This window comes from Phlebotomus papatasi, chromosome 4, assembly GCF_024763615.1.
Source record: "Phlebotomus papatasi isolate M1 chromosome 4, Ppap_2.1, whole genome shotgun sequence".
In the NCBI taxonomy this organism is placed as follows: domain Eukaryota; kingdom Metazoa; phylum Arthropoda; class Insecta; order Diptera; family Psychodidae; genus Phlebotomus; species Phlebotomus papatasi.
Window position 1 is genome coordinate 1,740,590 of NC_077225.1, and position 26,404 is coordinate 1,766,993.

The 26,404-nt window shown below is 39.9% G+C and overlaps 1 protein-coding gene across 1 annotated transcript; it reads left to right on the forward strand.

Moving 5' to 3' along the window:
- Window positions 1-8,263: 8,263 nt before the first annotated feature.
- LOC129808470 (uncharacterized) lies at window positions 8,264-13,178 on the forward strand. Its single transcript, XM_055858250.1, has 4 exons — window positions 8,264-8,919; window positions 9,022-12,116; window positions 12,426-12,915; window positions 12,974-13,178. The coding sequence occupies exons 1-4, from the start codon at window positions 8,264-8,266 to the stop codon at window positions 13,176-13,178; spliced, it is 4,446 nt and encodes a 1,481-aa protein (XP_055714225.1).
- The last annotated feature ends 13,226 nt before the right edge of the window (window positions 13,179-26,404 follow it).

Consider the following 26,404-nt stretch of genomic DNA (forward strand, 5'->3'; position numbering starts at 1 on the left):
ACTTGGGTGGACCTTGATTGGGAAAACATCGACAACACCAGACTCTCCACGAGTAATAAGCATGATCTCTGTTATCAAATCGAATCGAAAACTAGACCAACCTTGGGATATAAATGACGACACACCCAAGAAGGCAACTTATGTGACTGCAGAACAACGGGCCGCTGATAGAAATGCTTTAGAGGTCCGCCCGCCCGCAAGACTCCACTTTGGGGGATTCTCTAAAATTGATGTAAAATCACACTCGGGTCCAGATGGAATAATCCAAGTGGCGACCGGGAAGTTCAGAGGATATGAGAAGGATCGGCCAGTCCATAAGCTCTGCCAATTATCTACGAACGTCCATGATCAAGATTCCGATCTTTCTACTCGTAACAAGGATTTACCTTCAGGATCTGAAACTGCAAAGGCCAACTCGACAGATGCTCCAGCCAATATCAAAAAGTCAAAGAGGCTTAGGAGAAAAAAGACATCTTCAATGGTTTTTAACTCAAAGAAGAAGACAAGAATTGCCCCTTGCACATGGGCTACAACTATACTTCATGCAGTACTTATGTTTTACATGCTGTTCAGCACTATTTTAGCTACGTCTAACAACCCAGACAAACCCAACATCGAAGTTTTTATTCCAGAACCGGGAATTTACATTGAGAAGATGGGGATTGCACGTCTACAACGTGGGAATCTTCAAGTGGAAATCACATACACAACAGCTGATTTTCAAAGAGATCAGGAACTAATCAACACAATCTGGAACAAGATGTCATTGGCCTGCAAAACGGCAAGCGAAGCCGTGTCGGACGCTGATACTACTTGCACACATAACATCAATCACCTCGAACATAAGAGGATTTATTTACTTGAGGAAATCAACCGTATATCAGAAAAACAAGGTGTACGCAAAAAACGTGGATTACTTGGCCAAGCAGTGACATATCTCTTTGGAGTTAATGATCAAGTATATGCAAGCATTAATCAACTCAAGGAAAGACAGGAAGACACACAAAAGCTGATCAAGCAACAATCATTGTTCTCCTATCGGTTCCGGGAAATACTACTGTAGACTAAGTCTCTTGCACAACATGGACCAGAAGAAAAACCAAATGTGAGATGATAGCCGTACGCTTAGAGGGGACGTTGTGGAAGAGGTTAGCAATGGAAAACACGTGGCTGTTCATTGCTTCACAACCTACGTCTGTTGCAGTCATCTGTAAGGGGCATCGAGAAGAGAAGCTGCTGAAGAATGCTGGAATTCTCCGGATTAAAGAAGGCTGCGTTATCAAAACCAAGAGGCAAACCCTTCATTCAACGATAGAACACCATATGAAGGCTTCTGCTACATACATTAAGCCTTTAGAGTTTGCAGTCGTAGAGTCTTCCGGACTCAGAAAGATCGCTATAATTGATCCGAAGCCAATCATCAATGGGCAGAACTTATTCCACCAAGCCAAAAATGTGGAAGTGCCCGAACCACCAACATACGGAGAAGTTATAACCCATCCAGCCGTGAGCAGTGGATCCGTCTTGCTCATCATTGTTCTACTTTGTTGGATATCCCGGAAGCAGTGGAGAAGGCTCTGGAGCAAATGCCACAAACCAAAGGAAACACTGGCCGAGAAGTTTGAAAAGCTGCGGATTTCTGAACCAGCTCATACTGCCCCCGGCCAGGATGTTCATACATGAACAATATGCTAGTGAGCAAAGAGAAGAGAATTTGTTAGCCCCTTGCGGTGCAACGACGAATTTATTAGCCCCTTGCGGTGCAATGACAATTGACACTGCACGGGCTTTCCTCTATGACGCGCACGGCTACTTGAGCCATTTGTTTTTCTCTTCTCTTTGCTCATCATGCACTTTTTTAAAATAATTTTCCCACAATTAAAATGGATTAGTTAGCAAAATTATTTGTATATAAACCCGAAATTTTGAATCAATAAATCACTTCCACTTCCACAATCAGACGGAATGTCAAATTTTCCATCAACCATTTTGAGCAAAACTTTTGCATAAACCTCCGCGAAGCGAGAAAAGAACAACAAAATGTATTTTAATATCTGTCGGGTTATTTTTCCCAAGTAACTGAAGGACTAAAGTAACTAAAAATTCTTTCTCGACAGCAATTCGGATAAAAATTGCATAGAAATAAATCATCTAAAATCACTCAATTTGCGTATGATGTATAATACCATGGTAAGGAATGTGTTAAAAACGATATCTTCGTTCTCACTAAGTTTTTTTCATATTTGTGTAGACTTAAGACTATAGCTGTTACTAGAGAATTAGAGCAACAAAACTTCAAAATGTCTAATAAAAAAAATAATACGATTTTTAGTTTTATAATTTACTGTCCCAAATCACCATTCAATTCAATACCTATTATCAAAGGACATAAATTATGTCCAGTCCTTCATTTTCATATCATTTTAGAGATGTAAAAATGAAGTACTGGGCAATAATTTAAGAAAAAAAGAAAAAGAAAATTCCATCGACTTACCTCTGGCAGCAGGCATCACGTGATTGACATCCCGGCAAACAGCATCCTCATATGGCAACACTAACACTTTTTGCGAATTTAGAAAATGCTGTCAGTTCTAAACATCGACTTAACGAATTCTCAGCCGACGATAAATGGAATGGAAAAAAATAATTTAATACCATGCACAAAAACGGAAAACGTTGTAAATAATCAAAAGAAATTATTCTAATGCTATTTTGTGCAAGAAAAAGCATTTAGAATAATTTTTTTTTCAAAACTTTTGCACTCAGCTGTCGGTGCACCCGAGACACAAGCATTCGGATAATCGATTGTCGTTGGGAACAAAATCCCAGCCGAAGACAAACAGAATGGGGAAAAATAATTTAATCACGTGCACGAAGACAGAAAACGTTGTAAATAAATAAAAGAAATTATTCTAATGCTATTTTGTGTAAGAAAAAGCTTTAGAATAATTATTTTTGCAAAATTTTTCTACTCGGTTGTCGGTGCACCCGAGACACAAGCATTCGGATAATCGATTGTCGTTGGGATCAATTTCTCAGCCGAAGACAAACAGAATGGGGAAAAATAATTTAATCACGTGCACGAAGACAGAAAACGTTCTAAATAATTAAAAGAAATTATTCTAATGCTATTAGATGATCGGTCAGTAGATTAATTTTTTTTATTTTTTATTTTTTGAATAATAAGAAACACGGATTTGACCTAGATCCTTCTCCTCCTTTATTACTCGAACAACGTTTCGGAGCTAGTTGGCCACTTCCTCAGGTATGCAAAGTAATGGGTGGGAAATAGGGTCTGGACACAAAATAACTACGTATATACACACTACTGGACGATAATTGCATGCTGGTGGTCAGAATGCGACTGACCACCAGCATGCAATTATCGTCCAGTAGTGTGTATATACGTAGTTATTTTGTATCCAGACCCTATTTCCCACCCATTACTTTGCATAACTGAGGAAGGGGCCAACAAGCTCCGAAACGTTGTCCGAGTAATAAAGGAGGAGCAGGATCTAGGTCAAATCCGTGTTTCTTATTATTCAAAAAATTATTCTAATGCTATTTTGTGTAAGAAAAAGCATTAGTACATTTTTTTTTCAAAACTTTTCCACTCGGGTGTCGGTGCACTCGAGACACAAGCATTCGGATAATCGATTTCGATTTGATCAATTTCTCAGCCGAAGACAAACAGAATGGGAAAAAATTATTTAATCACGTGCACCAAGACAAAAAAACGTTGTAAATAATCAAAAGAAATTATTCTAATGCTATTTTGTGCAGAAAGAAGCATTAGAATAATTAAATTATGTGTTGGACAGAAAATAATGGGTGTCGGGTAGTATTCGGCTCATTTCAGTTTTATATATAGCCGGCTGAAGCCAGCCGAATCCTAGCCGAATATAAAAAAATGTGCCCCACTAATGTGGAGCACAACCAAGTAGGAAATAATATAAGATAAACAACATATTTTATTGATTATTGAATTTTTATTAATAGTTTTTTCCCGTTCCTACACATCCCAAACCGATGATTTTTTTCCGTTATTTTTGAATTCAAACCCGGAGGTGAAAATGCCTATTCAATCTGCTGACGGAGGGGAAAAGACCTATTCAACCGAATGTCATTCGGCAGAATAGGCCTTAGCCAAGACACAAACCTTCGGCTGGCCTTCGGCCAGCTTCAGGGAGGTGATTACTTTTACAATCAATCTCACAATAGGTGATTTTAATTTCCATGCTCAATATTTTATGTTGAAATGAAGTTATCATTCTATCGATTTGTCTGTTAAAAGGCGACTGTTTAGTCGTCTTTATATTTTTATTGAATATTTAATCCTGCAGAGAGAACCTGTTTTGGGAGTTGCTCAAGTGAGACGTGAAAATGTGCTCTCTGTGAAAATTTGTGAATTGTCGCGGGTTTTTCGCAAGCTTCAGGTGAGAGCTGTGTGTGAGTGCACTTGCACTATCGCGGCGCACTTTTGGTGAGCGATTGCTTGCCCTCGCGAATGTTTCATGTGCGTAAAATCGTGAAATTCCTCTTTCGCCAAACCAGAGTGAAGAGTGAAAAATGTGTGGTGGAATGAATTGTGCCGTTGCTTTGAGAGTGTGTTGGCTGATACTCTGCCTCTGGTAGAGACTTCGGCCCGCACCCAATTGCATACCTCTCGGTGTTTTTCTTCCCACCACCCAAGACACCCGTGAAACATTGATGGTGCATGAAACACGTTTGAAACATGAGGCATCTCGGGGGCGGCAAACTAGCGACAATGAAATTCGCAGTGAGTATACCAAACAGGAATTTTTGGGCTTTATGGCCAATTTAAATAATAATAGCTCCCAGAACTCAGCGCCGCAAGGCAGGGGCTTAAATAATTCTGAGGAACCCACCGTCGGGATAAATGGGGAATATCCCAGCGGTGGTCAAATTAATTCCCCATCTACACCTACTGTGAATGGTGCAGCTGTCACAGTTAGGAATAAAATAAGCTGCATTCAAGCTAATTTGCACCACTGCCGCGCAGCCATGTCATGCATGGATGAGAAGCTGGCGGTGATGGAAGCTTGTATCGGACTGTTCCAAGAACCCGGGATGGTTCGTAATAAGGTTAAAGGGGTTGATAACAGACGCGGAAATCTATACTTTAGTAACCGTGGAAATAACAAGGTCAGGGCATGCGTTTATGTCTCTAAAGACATCAATGCTATGTTCCTTTCTCAATTCTCCACTGGAGACTTAGTGGCAGTGAAGGTAGAGGTAGAGACTGCTCTTGGAAGACGGGAGCTGGTCTTAGCCTCGGCCTATTTGCCATACGACGCAACTGACCCGCCTCCGTCTCGTGAGTTAGCGGATCTGGTTGCGGCGTGTGAGAGGAACTCATGGGAGCTTCTCGTGGGGGCTGATGCTAATGCTCATCACATAGCATGGGGTAGCACTGGCGTCAATGCACGTGGGGAGTCTCTCCTGGGATTTATCTGCACGAATCAACTCGAAATTATAAATGTTGGTGACAATCCCACTTATGTCGACAGACGTAGGAAAGAGGTCATTGACATTACACTCGGTACGAGACTCGCGGCTGAGCTAACTACTGGTTGGCACGTGTCGGATTGTCTGACTATGTCTGATCATAGGAGGATTTATTTCGACATTTCGGCCCCAACCAACAGTCCGAAATCATTCCGCAATCCTCGGAAAACGAACTGGTTAGTATTTAATCAATCCCTTTCTGAGGACTGGCGAGGAGATGGGCAATTGCCTAGGGACGCTGTAAGCATTGAAGACTCGGTTGAAAAACTGAATTCGGCTTTGCTCTCGGCGTACGAAAAGGCTTGTCCACTCTCAACAAATTTAAATAACAATAAAGGCAGACCTTTGCCTAGGGAACTCTGCCTATTAAAACAGAGAACAAGAAAATCTGTTAACAGAGCCCAAAATACGATGCTGGATCGCGACTGGAAAGAAGCGGCCGCTCGTAAAAGGGAATACAAAAAAGCATTGAGAAAATGGAAAAGGGAAAATTGGAGAGAATTTTGTGGACAAATCATGGCTGTGAAAGAAGCGGCCAGGATTAAGAAGCTTCTATCCAAGGATCCCTCAGAACGGCTAGGCGTGTTGAGAGCACCCAGCGGAGTCCACACAGATTCTGCGGATCAAGTCACGCGTCTGTTGCTTGAAACACACTTTCCGAACTGTCAGATTGATAGTACGGAAAGTGCACCTATACGACCGGAGCTATATTCGGAGAACCAACGTGATTGGGGAAAGGCTTCTGAGATTGTCACATCTGAAAGTGTCACATGGGCAATCAGCAGCTTTTCACCATACAAGACAGCAGGTACGGATGGCATTTTTCCGGCTTTGCTCCAACAGGCTGCAGAGACCATTACCGTGCCGCTTGTGAACCTTTTTAGGGCGTGTCTTGCCATCGGGTATGTACCGCATACTTGGAGGCGAGCGCGAGTAGTATTTATTCCAAAACCAGGTAAAAGCAATTACGAGGACCCCAAGTCCTTCAGACCTATTAGTCTGACATCGTTCTTGCTAAAAACCCTGGAGAAACTCTGTGATAGGTATATTAGGAGTCGGATTCTTGTGAAGAATCCGTTAAGTCCTATGCAACATGCCTATCAAAGAGGAAAGTCAACAGAATCGGCTCTCCATCAATTGGTAAGCCGTATCGAGAAATCGCTTAGCGACAAAGAAATTGCTCTCGTTGCTTTCCTGGACATTGAGGGAGCCTTCGATAAGGTCAACTCTACGGTTCTGGCTCGAGCGATGAGAGAGTTTAAACTAGGTCAAACCCTAGAAAGATTTACCACTAGTCTAGTTGGAAACCGCATTGTGGAAGCGGAGGTACACGGCGCACAACTGTCGGCAGCTGTGAGCAGCGGCTGCCCTCAGGGAGGTGTACTGTCTCCCCTTCTATGGTCCATGGTGGTTGATAGCTTGCTAGTGCAACTTAACTCAGCGAACTTTTATACACAAGGTTACGCTGATGATGTCTGCATTGTCATACGGGGGAAATTTCTATCTACACTGTGTGATCTTATGCAGAGGGCATTAAGCATCGTTGAAGGCTGGTGTTGTTCCCGCGGTCTTAAGGTTAATCCCGAAAAGACTGCTCTCATCGCCTTTACGAAGAAGTACAATCTGGAGGGGCATAGGGCACCCAAATTCTTTAGGAAAAAACTTACTCCACAGAAAGAAGTAAAATACCTTGGTGTGCTACTTGACCAAAGACTCACATGGAAGAAACATCTGGAAGACCGTATCACATCGGCAACTAGATCGTTCTTCTCATGTCGACGTTTACTCGGCAGATCTTGGGGTCTGTCGCCGAAAATTACATTATGGATGTATCAAACCATAGTTAGACCGCTGATCTCGTATGGAGCTGTAGTATGGTGGCCAAGAGTTGAATACAAAAATTCAGCTCTAGCGCTACAGCGGCTTCAGAGATTAGCCTGTATTGCAACCACAGGATCCATACGAACAGCACCTACCGCTGCGTTGGAGGTCTTGTGAAGCTTGCCTTCGCTTCCGCTTTATATAAAGGCTGAGGCGGGTAAGGCAGCACTAAGACTGCGTTCAGCAGGAACGTGGAAGGTTGGGTGCCACCCAGTGGGACATGTTAGAATCATGGATTCATTGGCAAGAAGGCACCCTGACCTTCTAATGAGGGATGATTTCCACCTTGAGGAAAGACTGCCTCAAAAGAATGTAAAAGCTATACTACACACGAGAGCTGAGTGGAGAGACCGGGAAGGGGTCATCAATGAACCCGGTGCGGTTGCCCTCTTCACAGACGGCTCGCGGGTGGACGGCTCCTCTGGAGCCGGGTACCACTGTCCAGAACTCGGACTTGGCGGGTCTGTGCCACTCGGCCGGTATACTACTGTATTCCAGGCTGAGGTTACAGCAATCCTAATTGGGATTCGAAGCCTGACTGAGTCTGATGTTTTTGACAGGAAAATAAACATATTCTCTGACAGCAGAGCTGCTTTACTTTCCATATCAGGAAACAACTCCCGCTCTTCGCTAGTGCTCGAGTGCCGGAAAATGTTAGAAGCGGTCTCACTTACCCGTGAGAACTGTCTACATTGGGTACTGTAACATATAGATGGCTCTGCCATAATTATAGAATGATGTTTGTATGGACTGACGGGAGTTAGTTGAATTAAAGATATCAAGCTGAACACAACACCTCGTGTTTTAATCTTATATGAATATTACTTGGTGTCAGAAGTTAAGTGATTAAAAGATGTCGAAAGACGATACAGAAAGTTCAGCAAGCCCAATGAATCCTGGGGTGAAGCAGCCTGATCCTTTGAAAGTGGAACCTGATATGGAGATGCACATAACCTGGAAACACTGGGAAAATTTGTTTTCATGGTACTGCAAAGCTATCCAGCTTAAAAAGTCCCCAAAGGAAGTGCAAGCAGCAGTCCTAATGACTGTAATAGGCCCCGAGGTGACAGATATTTTCGAGTCTTTCAATTTGTCCGAGTCAGAGAAGGGAGACATGGATGTCATACTGAAAAAGTTCAGAGAATATTTCAGTCCGAAATGCAACGAGATCTATGAGTCTTACCAATTCTTTCTCATGAGACAAAATCCTGATGAAAAATTTCACGACTTCTTGGTACGAGTACGTGTTCAGATAAAGAAATGCAATTACGCAGCTGGCGTAGTTGACAGACTCATTCGAGACAAAATTGTTTCAGGATTGAGTTCAGAGAGACTTAAAGAGAAACTACTTGCGGCTGACAATCCCAGTTTGAATGAGACTATAAAAGTTTGCCAGGCGTATGAGCAGGCCAGTCGACAGATGAAAAAGATGAATTCTGAAAAAACAGAAAATGAAATCGCTGCTGTCGAAAAGTCAGGGGATTCTAAATCTGCCAAGAGTAAAGCAAAGTCAAAAACTCAAGATGTATTCGATTGAAGTCGTTGTCTCACGAAGCATGGACCGAGAAAATGCCCAGCATTTAACAAGAAATGTCCTAATTGTGGTTACAGGGGACATGTCAAAGAGGCTTGTAGATCTCGTCGCAAAGTGCAGAAGGTTTCCCAGGAGGATGAAGAGGACGAAGATGAATCATCTGATGAAGCTGAAGTGGAAGAATTGAAAATTTTCTCTGTCACGGGCAAACATTCCAGTGATTGGACCGAAGAGCTCCAGTATCAAAACAAAAAATTCAGGGTAAAAATTGATACCGGAGCAGAATGTTGTGTGCTGCCGATGAAGATCTTGAAGCGCTTGGGAGTGGAAAAAGTGACAAAAACTGGAGTGAAAAGGCTTATTTCATATGATGGCGGTAGTATTGACGTTGTTGGAAAAGTGAGGTTACAGTGTCTTGTCAGAGGGAAACCTATTAAAGTTGTGTTTCAAGTGATAAACAAAGACTGTACCCCTGTGATTGACGGAGATACATCAACCAGAGCTAAAATTATCCAGAGAGTGAGTTCAGTGAGAGAAGACATTTTTCAAGGATTGGGATGTGTGAAAGATTTCGTTTACGACGTCGATTTATGTGACAATCCCAAGTGGCAGATTCATAAGCCCAGAACAATTCCTCACTCAGCTCGTGACGACGTGAAGGCAGAAATTGACAAAATGGTCCACATGAAGGTAATCCAACCCTGCACAGAGCCCAGAGAGATGGTATCTCCACTTGTGATAGTACGGAAAAACGGCAAGTACAGAGTTTGCATAGATTTAACGGATGTCAATAAGAATATCAAACGAAGGCATTTTCCACTAAGAACTCTTGATGAAATTGTAGCCAGAATATCCGGAAGCAAGAGATTCACGAAGTTGGATTGTACAAAGTGTTTCTGGCAGCTAAAAGTGTCCGAAAAGACATCAAAGATTCTCACCTTCACAACTCCTTGGGGAAGATATGAATGCTTGCGTCTTCCATTTGGTCTTGCCTCTGCGCCCGAGATATATCAACAAATCATGGAAGGTATGCTTGGACACCTGGAAGGTGTTGAAGTTTCGATGGATGACGTGTTGATTCATGCAGAGACACCGGAAAAGCTGGCTGAGATCACAGAAAAGGTAGTTCAGATTCTTTCAAACAATGGGCTCAAATTGAATAAGGAAAAGTGTGAGTTTAATCAGTCAAAAATTAAATTTCTGGGTCATGTTTTTACTGAAAAGGGGTTGGAGGTCGATCCTGAAAAAGTTGAGGCAATAAAAAACTTGAGAATTCCAAAGGACAAAGAGGCATTGCAGAGGCTTTTGGGCGCTGTCACTTATTTGGGGAAATTTGTACCAAACCTGTCTCAAATAACTAGTCCTTTGCGAGAGCTTCTCAAGAAAGGTACAGCGTGGCACTGGGAAATTCAACATGAACAAGCGTATCACAAAATTATCGAGGCCTTGGTCAATGCTCCGGTGCTTCAATTTTATGACGTCAAGGAAGATGTGACACTTTCCGTCGACAGTTCGTCTAAAGCTTTTGGAGGAGTGTTAATGCAGAACGGACATCCAGTAGCATATGCGTCTAAATCCCTCACCTCTAGTGAGCAAAATTGGCCCCAGATTGAAAAGGAGGCTGCAGCGATCAGGTATGCTTGTGCAAAATTTCATGACATGATTTGGGGCAAGAAAATTGTGATTGAAACTGATCACAAACCCCTTGAGAGCATTTTTAAGAAAACACTTACCCAAGCACCTCCACGTCTTCGCAGAATTCTATTTGATGTAAAACCCTACAATCCCACTATTGTCTATAAGCGTGGCAAAGATATACCGCTAGCAGATGCTTTAAGCAGGGACTCAGAAGGTTCAGGTGACGGTAATTCTGAGGAGCAATGCGAAGTATTACTTACTCTTTGTCTGCACGGGGGAGCAAAGGAGCGATTCACGAAAGCTACAGATGCTGACAAAGAAATGCAAACCTTGAAAAAATTTATCCTCAAAGGTTGGCCAGGAAGTCAAAAGGAAGTCCCAGCAATTATCCGACCCTACTTCACGCACAGAGATGAAATTTCTATGGCAGAGGGGTTAATATTCAAAGGTGATAGATGCGTGGTGCCACCATCAGAACGAAAAAATGTTCTTAAGAACATTCACAATGGACATTGGGGCATTCAATCGTGCTTGAGAAGAGCGAGAGAGTTTGTTTATTGGCCCAAGATGAATGAAGAAATCTGTGAGATGGTCAATAGATGTTCAGTATGCGAAAAACATCAAAATTTGCCACCCAGAGAAGAACTCAAGATGAAAGAAATTCCCAAAGCACCGTTTCAGATCGTGTCAACAGATCTATTCAGTCTTAATGGAGATGAATATGTACTCCTGGCTGATTCTTTCAGCGGGTATTTCGATTTTAAGAAGCTCAGGACCACTTCATCAGAGGCAGTCATAACTTTTCTTAAGGAGAAGTTTTCGGATTGGGGTATACCAGAACAAGTTCATTCAGATGGAGGACCGCAATATGCATCTCGTGAGTTCAGGCAGTTTTCCGCAGATTGGGGGTTTGAGCACATCATATCGAGTCCATATTTTCCCCGTTCAAATGGCTTGGCTGAAAGATATGTACAAACAGCCAAGAAAATGATTAAGAAGTGCATTGCTGACAAACAGGATATACGTTTGGCACTTCTTATGTCCAGGATAACACCGGGAAATGGTCTCAAGTCCGTCGGAGAAAGGATTTGTGGGAGAAAATTGAGAAACCCTATCTCATTTGAGCGATTTAGTTCCCCACAATTGGAACAGCAAAGCGAAGTGCTGTTGAAGGCAAGAGAGAAACAGAAGATAAACTCAGACAGAGGGGTCACTGCGAAGAAGCATAAGCCTTTGTGTGTGGGTGATCGAGTTCGAGTAAAGGAGTCATCTGGGAACTGGAAGTTTGGTAGGATCAAGGAGAAGTGCACAGAGAGATCCTACTTAGTAGGTCTCGATGATGGCAAGACAATACGAAGAAATTCGAAGTTTATTCATCCTACCAAAGTAGAGGCTTCTATCGTCTCAGAGCCTGACAACAGTTGCCTGATTGACATTGTTCCTGATCGTACCACACCTGAGCGGGTTGCAGCGTCTCCTCAACACCAATCACCACCTCCGGGAACACCACGATCCCGTTTTGGAAGACCTATTCGTAGGCCAGTGAGATTGGATCTTTAATTCTTAATTTTTTTTCTCACATTATTCACTTTAAAACATTATTTTGAATTATATTTTATTTCGAATATCTATTGTATGGAGGGGAAGGAGGAGGATGGAGTTAATTTGTTTAAGAAGGGAGATGTAACATATAGATGGCTCTGCCATAATTATAGAATGATGTTTGTATGGACTGACGGGAGTTAGTTGAATTAAAGATATCAAGCTGAACACAACACCTCGAGTTTTAATCTTATATGAATATTACTGGTACCTGGGCACTGTGGTATTGCGGGTAATGAAGAGGCTGACCGCCTCGCAGTGGCAGGAGCGAAGACCGTATTCATCGGTCCCGAGCCTGCCGTGGGAGTGTCGCCCCAAATGAAGAAAACCATCATTGGGGAGGATTTACTCGCACAACATCAAGCGGTCTGGGCGGCTACAGGCAACTGTCGCGTGTCCAGACTGTTCATGCCACTTGTGGACAGGAAAAGGACGGAGTACCTGGTGAGCAGTAACCGCTGCAAAGCGCGGCGATTTGCTGATCTTCTCACTGGACACTGTCTAAACAAACACCTCAACAGATTGGGTGTTGAGTGTAATCCAATCTGCAGAGGTTGTAACAACGCTGAGGAAACGGTCCTACATTACGTATGTGACTGTCCCAGCCTTTACAACACCAGACGAGCGCTACTTGGAAAAGTGGTGCTCGACTGGAATGATCTACCAAAATTGAAGCCGGCTTGTCTAATGGAATTTATCCGAAGGACTGGCTGGCTCAATACACAAAACCCGTAAGGGATAACCTTAAAAGGGGATGCATAAGGGGCCCAAATGGAGGCCTGGATGCAGCTGGCGAGTCGGCGAGGACATCGTGCACAAGGAGGATGGAGCGGCTGAAGCTGAGGCTGGAGCTGAAGGTGTATGGATGGACGCCGCTTGCTGCCCCCAGAATGAATCTATCTATCTATCTAATCCTGCAGAGCCCAAGGATACGACAATGCTGCAACAATGTCAGGTGTTCATGGTGGAGTTCAGAGAAAAATTTTGGAAATAAACACCAAGGTAATGTTTCTTCCATGCACAAACCATTCCTTAAATTTATGCGAAGTTCATTCCTTTGGAGTAAACTCAACATCTGTAAGCTTCTTTGGAACCCTTGAAAGACTTTGTGCTTTTTTTCGTTATGAACACTGTATAGAATTTCCATTGATTGGAGATCTCTTAAAAATAAGAGACAAAAGACGGTTGGATTTTGAACATGTATGGTGGGAGAGAGAAGAAGGGAAAAGTGGTGAAAAAGATCAGCTGGAAAGAAAGTAGGGGAATAAGCGGGAACGAGTATGGGCATTACGTAAGACTTGATTTTGCAAAGAGACGTGAGGAGAGAAAGTTATAAGTTTATTCTGTGAATTATAAATTAAATATTAGTTCAAACTACAGAAAAATTTACGTGACGTAGAGTTAAACGTGTTCAGTTAAATCTAAGAGGAGAATACTTGTAAGTAAAATAATTGGTGAAGGTGAAAAGTGTGTTTCACTGCCTCAGTGGATTTGGTGAAGGGCATTTGGCGGTCATCGAGGAAACGTCTTCTGGAAAATCCAGCCGCCTACGTTCCGGATCACTGTTGAAGACATTTACTAAAGGAATATATATTTCCAGGTAAACTGGGCAGGAAGAAGAGGGTATTAGGTATCACAGAATCCTATCACAGAGAAATTATTGTTTACCACAGGTACGTGAATATCACAAACGGTAGAAGGAAGCCCAAGAAACACACAGTCCCTGACAGATTTATAACACCACAATATATTTATAGGTAACTCTCCACATCAGTGGTCCTTCGAAGGAAAAGAGACACCAACGAGGAGGCTTCAGTCACACGGCATCAGCCACGAGAACCTCGCAGTTTCGCCTGTTGACATTCGCACTCTGAAGACAATTGCCTTGTAGAAAAATCTTGGATATCTGCAGAAAATCTTTGGCCATTCACTGGGTATCCAGCAGAATTGAAAAGGAACTCCACGAAGTAGAGGACAAAGAAGCAGCTCCAAAGATGGCGAATATCAAGAGTCGAAGCGCATATAAAGGGCAACTTACCAGTGTAAGGACAGCCATATCCCGCTACCATGAAGATGAAAGTCTGTTGAGTAGAGACGGTGCTCGAGCGTACCTTGAGACGAATTTGGAGATTTGTGACAGAATCAAGGTTCGATACAATAGGGTACAGGATGACATCATTAACCAAGCTGAATCAGAAGAAGAGCGCGAAAGGGAAATTGAGGAGCAAAATGATTTCTTACTGGAAATTGATGAAGCAGAAGAGAAACTGACAGAATTAATTGTCAATATCAAGGTCAATGAATCTGCAAAGAAAGATCTTTTCCATTCAATCGTCATTGAAGATGAACGAATTGACAAACTTCTCGATGGCTTCTCAAAACTCGTAGAGCGTATGGATGGTAGTGAGAATTCCAAGTATTCGAAACTCGAACCAGTGAAAATCCCCACATTCAACGGAGAGCATGCGCAGTGGCGTTCATTCAAAGAGATGTTCATCAATCTGGTGGACAGCAACAAGAAACTGTCAAAAACGCAAAAGCTTCACCATCTCAAGACGAAGTTGACAGGAAAGGCCTTTGACGCCATTGATCATCTCGACATGTGTGATGAAAGCTACGACATAGCGTGGGAAACCATCACAAACCGATTTGAGTGCAAGAAAAAGGTCATAAACGGTCACATCGAACGCATCAAGAGCCTACCTACTCTGAAGAATCCTATCGTCGATGATCTCAGGAATATCTACGATGTCTCCACGACGACTATCAACGCAATGGACGCTTTGAAGGTCAACACTCGAGATCCGTGGATCATCTACGAAGTCCTGAGCAAACTCGATCACGAGACACAGATGCTATGGTCGCAGGAGCAGTCAGACGTGCCAACATGGGACGAGTTTAAGGTATTTCTAAATAAACGTTGTAAAGCTTTAGATTTATGTCCATCCACGTACACTAGTAATGTAAACAGTTCAGGTTCAAAAGTTCAAATTCAAAAACAAAAAAATGTAAAGTCCCTCACGATCTCTAAAGAAAATTCAAGTCAAAAGCATGAGTCATGTATCGTTTGCAAGAAATCCGCACATAAGTTGTGGAAATGCGGTAAATTCAAGTCATTTCCTGCAGCCAAAAGGCTCGAAACTGTTAACAATTTAAATCTTTGCATGAATTGTATATCAGAAAGTAGATCCCAGCATGCTGTAGACTAATGCCCTTATCCTCCTTGCAAGCATTGCAATAAGTCTCATAATTATTGGGTTCACGATGCTCTCTCCAACCCCCCGTCAAAGGTTACTCAAGACAATCCTCAATCAGTTTCCGAGGATCAGAAGAAGCCAGCCGTGCTGAGTAGCTTTCTTCCGTCAAACAAGAGTGCCAATGGTGAGATTCATCGCTCTATTTTGAAGACAGCATGTGTAAGAATTCTGGATTCCCAACAAAATGTCCATGTGTGTCGCGCCCTTTTGGATTTTGGATCCGAGATTTCTGTGATGACAACCGAATTGTGCCAGAGATTGAGATTGAAGTTGCAAAAGTCCCCTTACACTCAAGTTGAAGGATTTCAAGGACAAGTAAGCAGCCTCAAGCATCAAGTGAATGCAATCCTCATCCCTCAGGAAGGAACGCAAATTTCTTTGCAATGTCAGGTTTCACAAAAGATCTCCACCAATTTGCCTACATCTCAGATAAACCCTCGGGATGTAAGGGTTCCCACGGGATTCGTGCTCGCTGACTCAGAGTGGCATGTGTCTAGGCCAATTGACCTACTCATCGGAGCAGCACACGAAGACGAAATTATGCTGGACGAAGTTTACAAAATGGGCCCAGGAATTCCATCACTCAGAAATACCGTCTTCGGTTGGGTAGTTTGCGGAAAATGGCAGCCTAATGGCGCACAATCAGCAGACACTCCCCCCGTTTGCCACACAATATCCCTGAAAACCATCGATGAGACCCTCAGGAAATTCTGGGAACTCGAAGAACTCTCAGAAGAATGTCCACAAACGGTCGAGTATAGGGAAGTGGAAGAATTATATTCAAGTACGACAAAAAGATCGGAAAACGGTCAGTACAATGTTCGTCTACCTTTGAAGGGAAACTTCGGTGAACTCGGATCTAACCGAAAGCGAGCTTCAAGGCAACTGAACTTCCTAGAGAGAAGGCTCTCACAGAATCCTGAACTATACAAGGAGTACTCTAATATCTTTGAAGAGTATCTGAGTTTGGGAATCATAGAGAGAGTGCCTCTGATGAAGCTTCAAGCTAAGTCATATTACATGACACATCACTGTGTTGTTCGAGAAAACGCGTCATCTACCAAAGTCAGGATCGTTTTCAACTGCGGATCTGTTTCTGAGACCGGCATAAGTCTCAACGATGTTATCAAAGTGGGGCCTGTCGTTCAACCGGAGTTGATAGAGATCTTGTGGAGATTTAGACGATTCCCGATTGCACTATCCTGTGACATTGTCAAAATGTATTTGCAGGTACAACTCAATGAGGATCACAGAGATTTGCAACGTTTTCTTTGGCGAACATCACCAAGTGAACCAATCATGGACTACAGGTTCAAGACCTTGTGTTTTGGCAATGCTGCGTCACCCTATCTTGCCACAAAGACGTTGATCAAACTTGCAGAAGATGAAGGAGAAAGTTACCCACGAGCAGCAGAAGTTCTTCGGAACAATTTTTACGTGGATGACTGTCTATTGTCAGTGGAGACCACAAAGGAAGCGATCGAGGTGCAGAAAGATCTCATTAGTCTTCTCGGCAAAGCTCAAATGAAGCTATCCAAGTGGCAATCCAACTCTCCGACAGTACTTCAAACATTGCAAGAAAGCAACACAGAGGCAAAGGAAGTCTCAATCTCTGATGGCTGCGTGAAATCGCTAGGATTGATGTGGAATCCGTCAAACGACACCTTTTCATTTCAAGTCGATACAATGGTCGAGAATTTAGTTCCAACCAAGAGAAATATCCTGAGAGTGGTGGCAAGGATTTATGATCCGCTAGGACTACTAGCCCCCATCACAATCAACGCGAAATTAATCTTGCAGAATCTTTGGAAGAATGAGATTGACTGGGATACCGAGGTTGAGGGAGATATTTTGCGAGAGTGGAAAAAATTTATTGCCTCACTACAACACATTCCGTCTATGAGAATATCTCGATGGACATCGAAAAACGAAAATGTTTGTGAAGAGCAGCTCCACATGTTCTCGGATGCCTCCAACCTAGCCTACGGAGCCGCAGTGTACCATGTCACCAAGGATGTCTCAGGACGAATTTCAAGTCTGATGTTGACGGCGAAGTCGAAAGTTGCGCCAATCAAAACTAAGACAATCCCGAAGCTAGAACTTTGTGCAGCAACACTTGGGGCCAAACTGTTAGCAAAGGTCGCAAAAAGTCTGAAAATCAGCAAGGTTTATTGTTGGGTAGACGCCAAGGTAGTTCTTGCGCAAATTGCATCCGCTTCAAACAAACAAGACGTTTTTACCAAAAATAGAGTGACAACGATCAGAGAGTTGACAGCTGTTGAATGTTGGAGACACGTTCCCACAAAAGAAAACCCGGCAGACCTCATTTCAAGAGGAACCACAGCCATGGAGTTGGATAACTCATCATTGTATTGGGAAGGCCCTCATTGGTTAAAGGAGAGTGATTTAGCTTGGGAAAGCAAGGAAAGTGTTCCACCAGCAGTCGAGGAGTCACAAGACATTTCAGTCGCTACACTCACTGTCAACAAATCAGAAGCATTCATGAGCAGCTTCAGACGATTCACTTCACGTAGAGGAGTTTGCAAAGAAGTGTTCTCAGATAACGGAAGGAATTTCCTAGGAGCATCACGTGAACTTCAACGTCTGTTAGCAGAAGAAGCTCAAACCATTCAAGACCAAACAATCAACCAGAACATCACCTGGCACTTTCAACCGGCTCGTTCTCCGCACTTCAACGGATTAGTCGAAGCAGCAGTGAAGTCAGCAAAGACTCATCTCAAGAAAGTTATTGGCGAGCAACGACTAAATTATGAGGAATTTTATACAATTCTCACACAGGTCGAAGCCGTGTTGAATAGTAGGCCGATCACCATTCTGTCGGACGATCCCAGAGATCCACAACCATTGACTCCGGGTCATTTTTTGCTTTTGGCACCACCGACTCAGCTGCCTGATGAAAATCTCGCATCCGTGAGGATGAACCACTTGACAAGATGGCAATTGTGTCAGCGGATTGTACAAGATTTTGTGAGAAAGTGGAGGCTATCCTACTTGCACACACTTCAAGAGCGTTCAAAATGGCACACGGAGAAAGTGAACCTGAAGGTGGACGACATTGTAATTCTGCACGATGCTTCCATAGGAAACACCAAATGGACGACAGGAAGAGTTGTTGGAGTTCATACTGGAGCGGACGGGAAGGTGAGAGTTATTGACATAAAAACCCCGACAGGCACCTATACCAGGTCAGTGACTAAAGTTGCCAAATTTCCAACATGTGAGAGTCACAATCTCCCCCGGGAGCATGTATAGAATTTCCATTCTATAAGACCTCTTATTTTAAGAGACAAAAGACGGTTGGATTTTGAATATGCATGGAGGGAGAGAGAAGGAGGAAAAAGTGGTGAAAAAGATCAGCTGGAAAGAAAGTAGGGGAATGAGCGGGATCTTTAGTGAGTTACGTAAGAGACTTGATTTTTGCAAAGAGATGTGAGGAGAGAAAAAGTTATTAGTTTATTTAGTGAAATTATTATAAAAATATTAAATTAAAAATACAGAAAAACGACAGTGACGTAGAGTTAAACTGTGTTCAGTCTAGTAGTGGAGAAATTGGTGGAAATAAATAATTGGTGAACGTGAAAAGTGTGTTTCACTGCCTCAGGAATCAAGGAAACGTCTTCTGGAAAATCCAGCCGCCTACGTTCCGGATCACTGTTGAAGATATTTAATAAAGGAATATATATTTCCAGGTAAACTGGGCAGGAAGAAGAGGGTATTAGATATCACAGAATCCTATCACAGAGAAATTATTCTTTACCACAGGTACGTGAATATCACAAACGGTAGAAGGAAGCCCAAGAAACACACAGTCCCTGACAGATTTATAACACCACAATATATTTATAGGTAATTCTCCACACATACAATAATGTGCAAATTGTAACGCATAGAAAAATCAACGAATTAGTAGTTTTTGCATCCACCAAAAAAAAAGGGTCACATAACGCTCAGACCCCATCTTCTTAATTTCACGTGTGTGAGAAAAAATGTGAGATATGTAGATGGGGGGAAAAATATGATCATGAGAAAAATAATAATGATTTCCTTCTTTTCTTATTATTGTTTATTACGATTCAGAAAATTTGAAAAACTCCAATGAGTTAAGTTTATTCTTAGTACTTATTAGATAAAAAAAACTGGGGAAACCAATTTATAAAATTAATTCATCGTCTTATAAAATGATTTGTTATACTATTCCAAAAGCTTATTTCTAAATTTGTATAATGGAATAGTATTTACACATAATCAACGAAGAATATAATAGCAGAAGAAATTCTCTAACAAAATATATATAAAAATATAATTATTTATTAAATACATGGAAGTGAAGAGACAATGAAATGACACACCTGATAAGATGAGATATCTCAATGTAAACAAAATTATTCAGTTTTCGTTTAATTTCTCATATGATATCTGAGATTATGCTCGCGTTGGCATTAGAGATAACTTATGTGTTTAACCATTTCTTCATATAGTAAGTAATTGTCCATCAAATGATCTTATATAATACACACAGTATCAAGTTGAATCCATACCTCTGTATCCTGAAAGATGGAAAAATACTTCATCAGTCTTTATTCACGCGTGAAATGGATAACAACCAAACAGATAAAAACGAATTTAAAAAACTCGGAAAGATATTCGTGAAAAATATATCCACTGAAGAGATGGTGGAATTAATTATGCAAGATAAATCCACCACTGTGAGTCAATAAAAATATTAAAGGATTGTGATGCAGGACCCCTGCAAACTGCTGTGATAAAAAAAAAAAACTTTGTAAAATTGTGTTAAGTGCACGACAGAAAAGAAAAGTTCTGTTGTATACCCTTACAGTAGGTATCAGCAATTATTATTATTAATCGTGTCGGAATACTTGTCACAATGTAATTATGTTTTATTGCTGCTGTTGTATCCCGTGTTGGAAGAATCCGCTAAGTCCATGTGTAGACCGCCCAGGAGCGCTTTCCCCGTGATGTGGATGCTTCTTCCATGCTCCCGGAGTTTTATGGGCAGAGGCGGTGCATTTTTATTACGTTATTATCACAGTGAAAATGTCTTTTTCTAAACAATCAGATCTTTGCACCGGGCGGGACTCGAACTCACAACTGTGAGAGTCGAGCCAGAGATGTCATCCGCCCAAGAACCAACGGTCTTGCCTATTGCGCCATTGAGACCACCATTGAGGTATCAGCAATATGGAGGACTTAAATAGATTGAGTGAAATTTTTTGTTTTAACATACCTCGCAACCCATCGAGTGAAGGTGCAAGTAAATGCATACTATGCTGCACAAATTCAATCACTGTAGTGTATAATAAGTGTGGGCATGCCGTGGCATGTGAGTTATGTGCATCAAAAACTAAGGCCTGCCCGATCTGCAGGGAGAAAGCATACTTTCTCTATAAAAGGATTCATTTGCCCTAAATGAGAGATTTGTTTTAAGGCTATACCCTAAATTGGAAAGTCAAAAGCATGCTTTAATAAATTTTGATATATTTGATTTCTTTATAGTTAATTAAAATTATTAAATATTTTTAGGAAAAATTATTCTTTAACAATTTTTTTAGTTTAATTTCTTCTTTATGTTTAAATTGTTAACAAAACTCTAATACATTTTTTATATAGAACTGTGTATGATTAAATTTCTGCACTTTTGTTGTGTAAAAAATATGTTCTGAAAATCAAATATATTAACATCTGAAAAACTCAACTAAAATTTTCAAGATGTATTGTTGCAAAACAGGAAAAGTGCCAAAATGCTTAACGTTTAGAATGCACTTTTCCTGCTTTGACACCTTTAGTCTTTCTCTTCCCATTATTTATATTAAAGTTATTGTTATTTTTATACAAGAAATGTCGCGACATTATAAAATGTTCGCGACCTATTGTAATTTGGTTCAGTTCTACTCAATAAACCGCGAAAACTTCACCACGACTTTTCATTTCGCTTCAGTGGTGCCGTGACCAGGAAACGGTTGGTTGGTTACACGGTTACATTGGTGTCAGAAGTGGGATGGGAGATGCAATGTTTCTGCATCCTACTATCCCAGAGGATAAAATTAAAAACTCCAAATAAAATGTGCCTCATCAGAAACCGTAAAAGACACTGTGACGAATATCAGTTATAAGTACTATGAAAGACCACACAGCCAGTGACAGTGAAAAAATATATATCAAGCTAAAGTGATCCTAAAATTTAGCGAATTCAGTGAAAAAAAAACTACTGAAAAACCTTTGAGAAAATGCAGCCCTGAAGCCATCATCGTAATGGGATTACCGTGCGAAAGATAATGCAGTTATAAACGCCATTTGAACTATTACGCCTGTTTAACAACATCCTGCCTGGAAAAATGATGCCACTTCCACATATACTTTCAACTCGCTCATGAGCAACGAATTCCAACGTAAATTTCTACCGTGATCCCGAGCCGTCGGATAGATTCAACTTACGAGATGAGACGCAATCCAGTTCATCCAGATAACGCAGTTACAATAATACAAACCGCAGTTGGAGGAAAATGCCATCCACTCCTTTTAGAACCCGAAACTTTCGAAAAGGAAATCACAAATCTAAAAACTCGTCTTCCTGAAGATAGAGCTTTACCACCTTCTAGTATATCTCAACTGTACGCAATTGTGGATTTGAAAATAATTGGCAATATTCAAAGCATAAATTCTTTTATCAAAATTCCCTTATGTAAAAAGCCAAAATTTAACTTTTATCGGATTATACCTCTTCTTCATAAAGTCAATTCAACCTTAAGTATCGTTGATATTAGATATCCTTACATTGCGATTGATAAAAGAAGAGATTCTTACGCACTAATCGACGCATTTAAATTTTCGAGTTGTAGAATGCAGATAAATCATTCATTTGCTCGACCAAAATGTTTAGAACCTCAACCGTGGACACATGTGAATTTTCTATCATAAAAAGTAGAGCAGAAAAATGTACATTATCTCCTACAAATCCCCAAATAGATCTATGGATTCATCTTAAAAATGATATATTTCTATTTGCACTCTCTAAAAACACGACAGTACAAAATAAGTTGTGAAGGAAACAAAGAAATGACAGATTTAGGACTTCCACAAAAGGGTGTAATCCAACTAGCTAGAGGTTGCAGATTAAATGATGATGGTATCCATATATTTTCGGAACATTTTCTTAATTCATTAATATCTAAATCAGCGGATATAGAAAAATTAGAAGTACTAAAGTCTAAAAAATTTTACAAATAATTCTGAAAAAGCATTACAACCCTTAACGATAACCTCTAACATTGAAAATAAACATAATCAAACTCTTCTCAAAGAAACCGTGTATTTATCTGAAAGAGTTCAAAAGAGAGGAAATTTCGTAGAAACACATTTAGTACATCAATCTTCAGGCATAATCGCACTTATAATTATAATAATTTTGATTTTATATTACTGCTATAGAAAACAAAAAGTCGTGAAAGACAAATGCGAGAAACCAAATTCTACTACGTGTAGAGGACGAATATAAATGCTTGAGTTTGTGTGAAGAACTCCTTTATTTCGCACTAAATCACTTTTATAAACCCCAATATTGATGACAATACAATATAATATTTATGGGTGACAATATGAGTCACCACATCCCTCCATCCTTAATTTTAAGGTACATATATAGAATTATTTTGTTGTTTTTTTTTAAAATACATTTTATAAAATTATGTTAATATATTTGACCTTGCAATAATTACTTTTTTTTAAATATATTACATAGATATGTTAATAAGTATAAACTATTTTTGATCTTGCAATTTCTTTTATTTTTATTTATTTATTTATTGATTTTTATTATTTTTTTTTATGTACTATATTCTTAAATGGTAACTGACGGTATAACAATTTCGCTTACATTAGACATAGAATTGTCTCTTTTCTTTATTAATTGTATAATCCTGCTTTTGTTAGTATAGACAATTACTATAATTACAATTCCCATTAATAATATATAAATACTAATATAATGGTGGATATTATGGGTGTTGAAAACATCATGTCTTTCTTCAATTTCGAAAAATTTCAAATTCTCAAAATATGTTTTTAACTTATTATTATTGCTTAATACAATATCAGAATTAATTTTGTTATGTAGATTAGACACATTCGATAAACTTTTAAAATTCTTATTGAATTGCTCCAAAGACAGTGAAATTTTAGAATTATTTCGGGTTCCTGTATGCAGTGTTAAGAATTTACTACTTAACTGACACTAATCAATAAATTTTATAGTACCTCGCCCTTTTAAAGTTTCTTGATAAAGTTCTGTACCGCAAATAATAGACGCCTTTTTCTCATCTTTTAAAATGAAAATAAATGTGTAGTCGTCAATCTCGATCCAAATTTCATTGGAAACTTGAGTTGATATGTGTGAGCAAAATTCTGCCGAATCCCTTAAAATTATTTCTGTTTCACAAGTTTCTCGAGTACTTTTATAAATAAATTTGGATGAACACAGAATGTTGTTATCGATATTAGTACACTTTCTCATATCTAAGTCTGAAAATGCAACATAGTCATCACGAGTTCTGTCAATAGCAACGTATGAGAATTTTACCTTGACTAAGTAATTTTTCTTTTTAGCTGTATAGGGAATCGGTACGATTGTGTATAAATTAAAATTTAAAGTAGAGCATAATGGTAGTTTCATCATACCAATAATTTTCGAACCCCGTGTAAGAAAAGATACTTGCGAAGACTTTTAAGTCAATAATATATCTTTATCAAAAGGAATATGAAGGTCTTTGGGCAAAATTTGACTTATCAATTCAATTTCATCTATAAGAGTTTTCGGAGAAAGGAATAACGGATGAACTCTGCGCAATATAGACGTTTGAATAATAGACATAATTTATAGCTGGTCGTGCTCCAATTCCTACATATCTAGTAAGATTAATTCCAACATTTCATTTAAACAGTTAATAAGATGTTGCAGTTGAAATTCCTTATCAATTTTTTGAAGTTCCGTGAGGGTGGTATGTATTATCTGACTAATATTTTCTTAATTTCTTTGTATTATTTCGAATGCGCTTGTCATGACAGTCATTTGGTCATTAACTGACGTATTTCGAGTGGACACGCGTTATTAGAAAACCGGAAGTAAACACTGTGACTTGAGGAATATTATTAAATTTACGCGTTAAATTATTATTTGAATCTTGCATTAAAGTAAAAGCATCGTCATAATGTTTTTGATCACTTTCCGTCAGAGTTCCAAATAGAAACTTAGCAGCGTCTCCTACGATTCCGAATAGCGCTCGTTTTTTCTCTCCGTATGGGGTAACATTAATTTAGAAATTACATCGTGTGTTTTATTTAATTGAATTTCTCGTAACTTTAATTTTGGTATATTATTAGTGCAAGGTAAGCGCTCAAATTCTGATGCATTAGATTTCTTAAAAGTTTCTTGATTTCTATAAAAATTGCAAACCATTTGAAATCTTTTTATATGAGATTTTATTAGTGTAAGTCCTTTCAATAATGGTTGTGTCTCTAAAAATAAGAGGATAGTCCACTGAGAATGCACGATATAAAGATTTCCTAGACGTTGCACATTTGAATTGATGTCCTCTGCGAGGGAAGTTATCTCATATGGTTTTTGGCCTTGCAACGGTGTAATAAATAACAAGATTGCAAAAATAAACAGAAAACCTGTCAAAAAAATAAATTCATTCAATGAATAATTTTAACAAATTATTGTGTACTGTTTTGCATTTTTTTCCGATCAATATAATCGTATTGTAAGGTGAAATAATATCTGTTACAATATATGGACCCTTCCATTTCTCTAAAAATTTAGTAGTTTCGTTAGGTTTTGGTGGAGTTTTGTTAAGTAGAAGTACTTTATCTCCAACAGAGAATTGAACTGGATTTAAATTTTGATCGTAATTCTCTTTTGTTTTTGATTTACTATTATTCAATTTTGAAATCGCCAAATTTTGAATTTTGGAAAGTCTAAATTTTAGATCTGATATATAATCATCAAACGTATAGACGGGATCGTCTTTATGAGCTATCATAGAAGGAAATTCAAATTTTGTACCAAAAACTAATTCGTGAGGTGAGAATCCATGTGAAGAATGAGTTGCAGAATTGTATGCTGCAACAGCACGTGGAATCCACAGATCGCAATCAGATGGATTTTGTCTGATGAAACATCTCAAATAGTCCCCTAAAGTACGATGGTACCTTTCAATAGCCCCATTTGTTTCTGGATGATATGCCGAAGACTGTAACTTAGAAATTTTTAACAGGGAGCAAAGTCTTTTAATAATAATAATAATAATAATAATTTATTTATTCACAAAAATAGGGTCAACCCTTTTACAATTGTGAAAGAAAAAAAAGAAAAAAAAGAAAAAAAATGAGATAAAAAAAAATTATTAAAAAGAGAAGAAGTTAATAAATTTAGAAGTTTAAATTTAAGTACAAATAAAAAGATAAAAAAAGTAAAGAAAAAAAAGTAAAGAAAAATTCCTAAGCTTCTCAGGCTTCAACTTGAAAAAAATTTCGAATGGCAGCTGCAGAAGAGCGCTTGTCATTCGGGACACTATTAAAAAAAGTGACGCCCTTAACGAACACAGTCCTGTAAAGACATTCACCGGTTACTTTAGGCACCAACAGTCCCCGAACTCTGGCTGAGCCCCCCCCCCCCCCCCCCCCCCCCCCCCTAACCAGAAGACTCGACAGGTGCTCGGGACATTCAGAAATCAACAGATGAAACAGGAACAGTACAGCTCTCATTTTCAAAAGGGATGTTAAATCACATCCAATGAAAACGTTTCTATATGGAGTGATGTGATCTCGGCGACTTATGCCGCAAATATACCTGACACAATCATTAAAGGAAACCGTCAGGCGACGAATTGTGTCACTATCCGCCGCAAAAAATAGCTCTGCTCCGTAA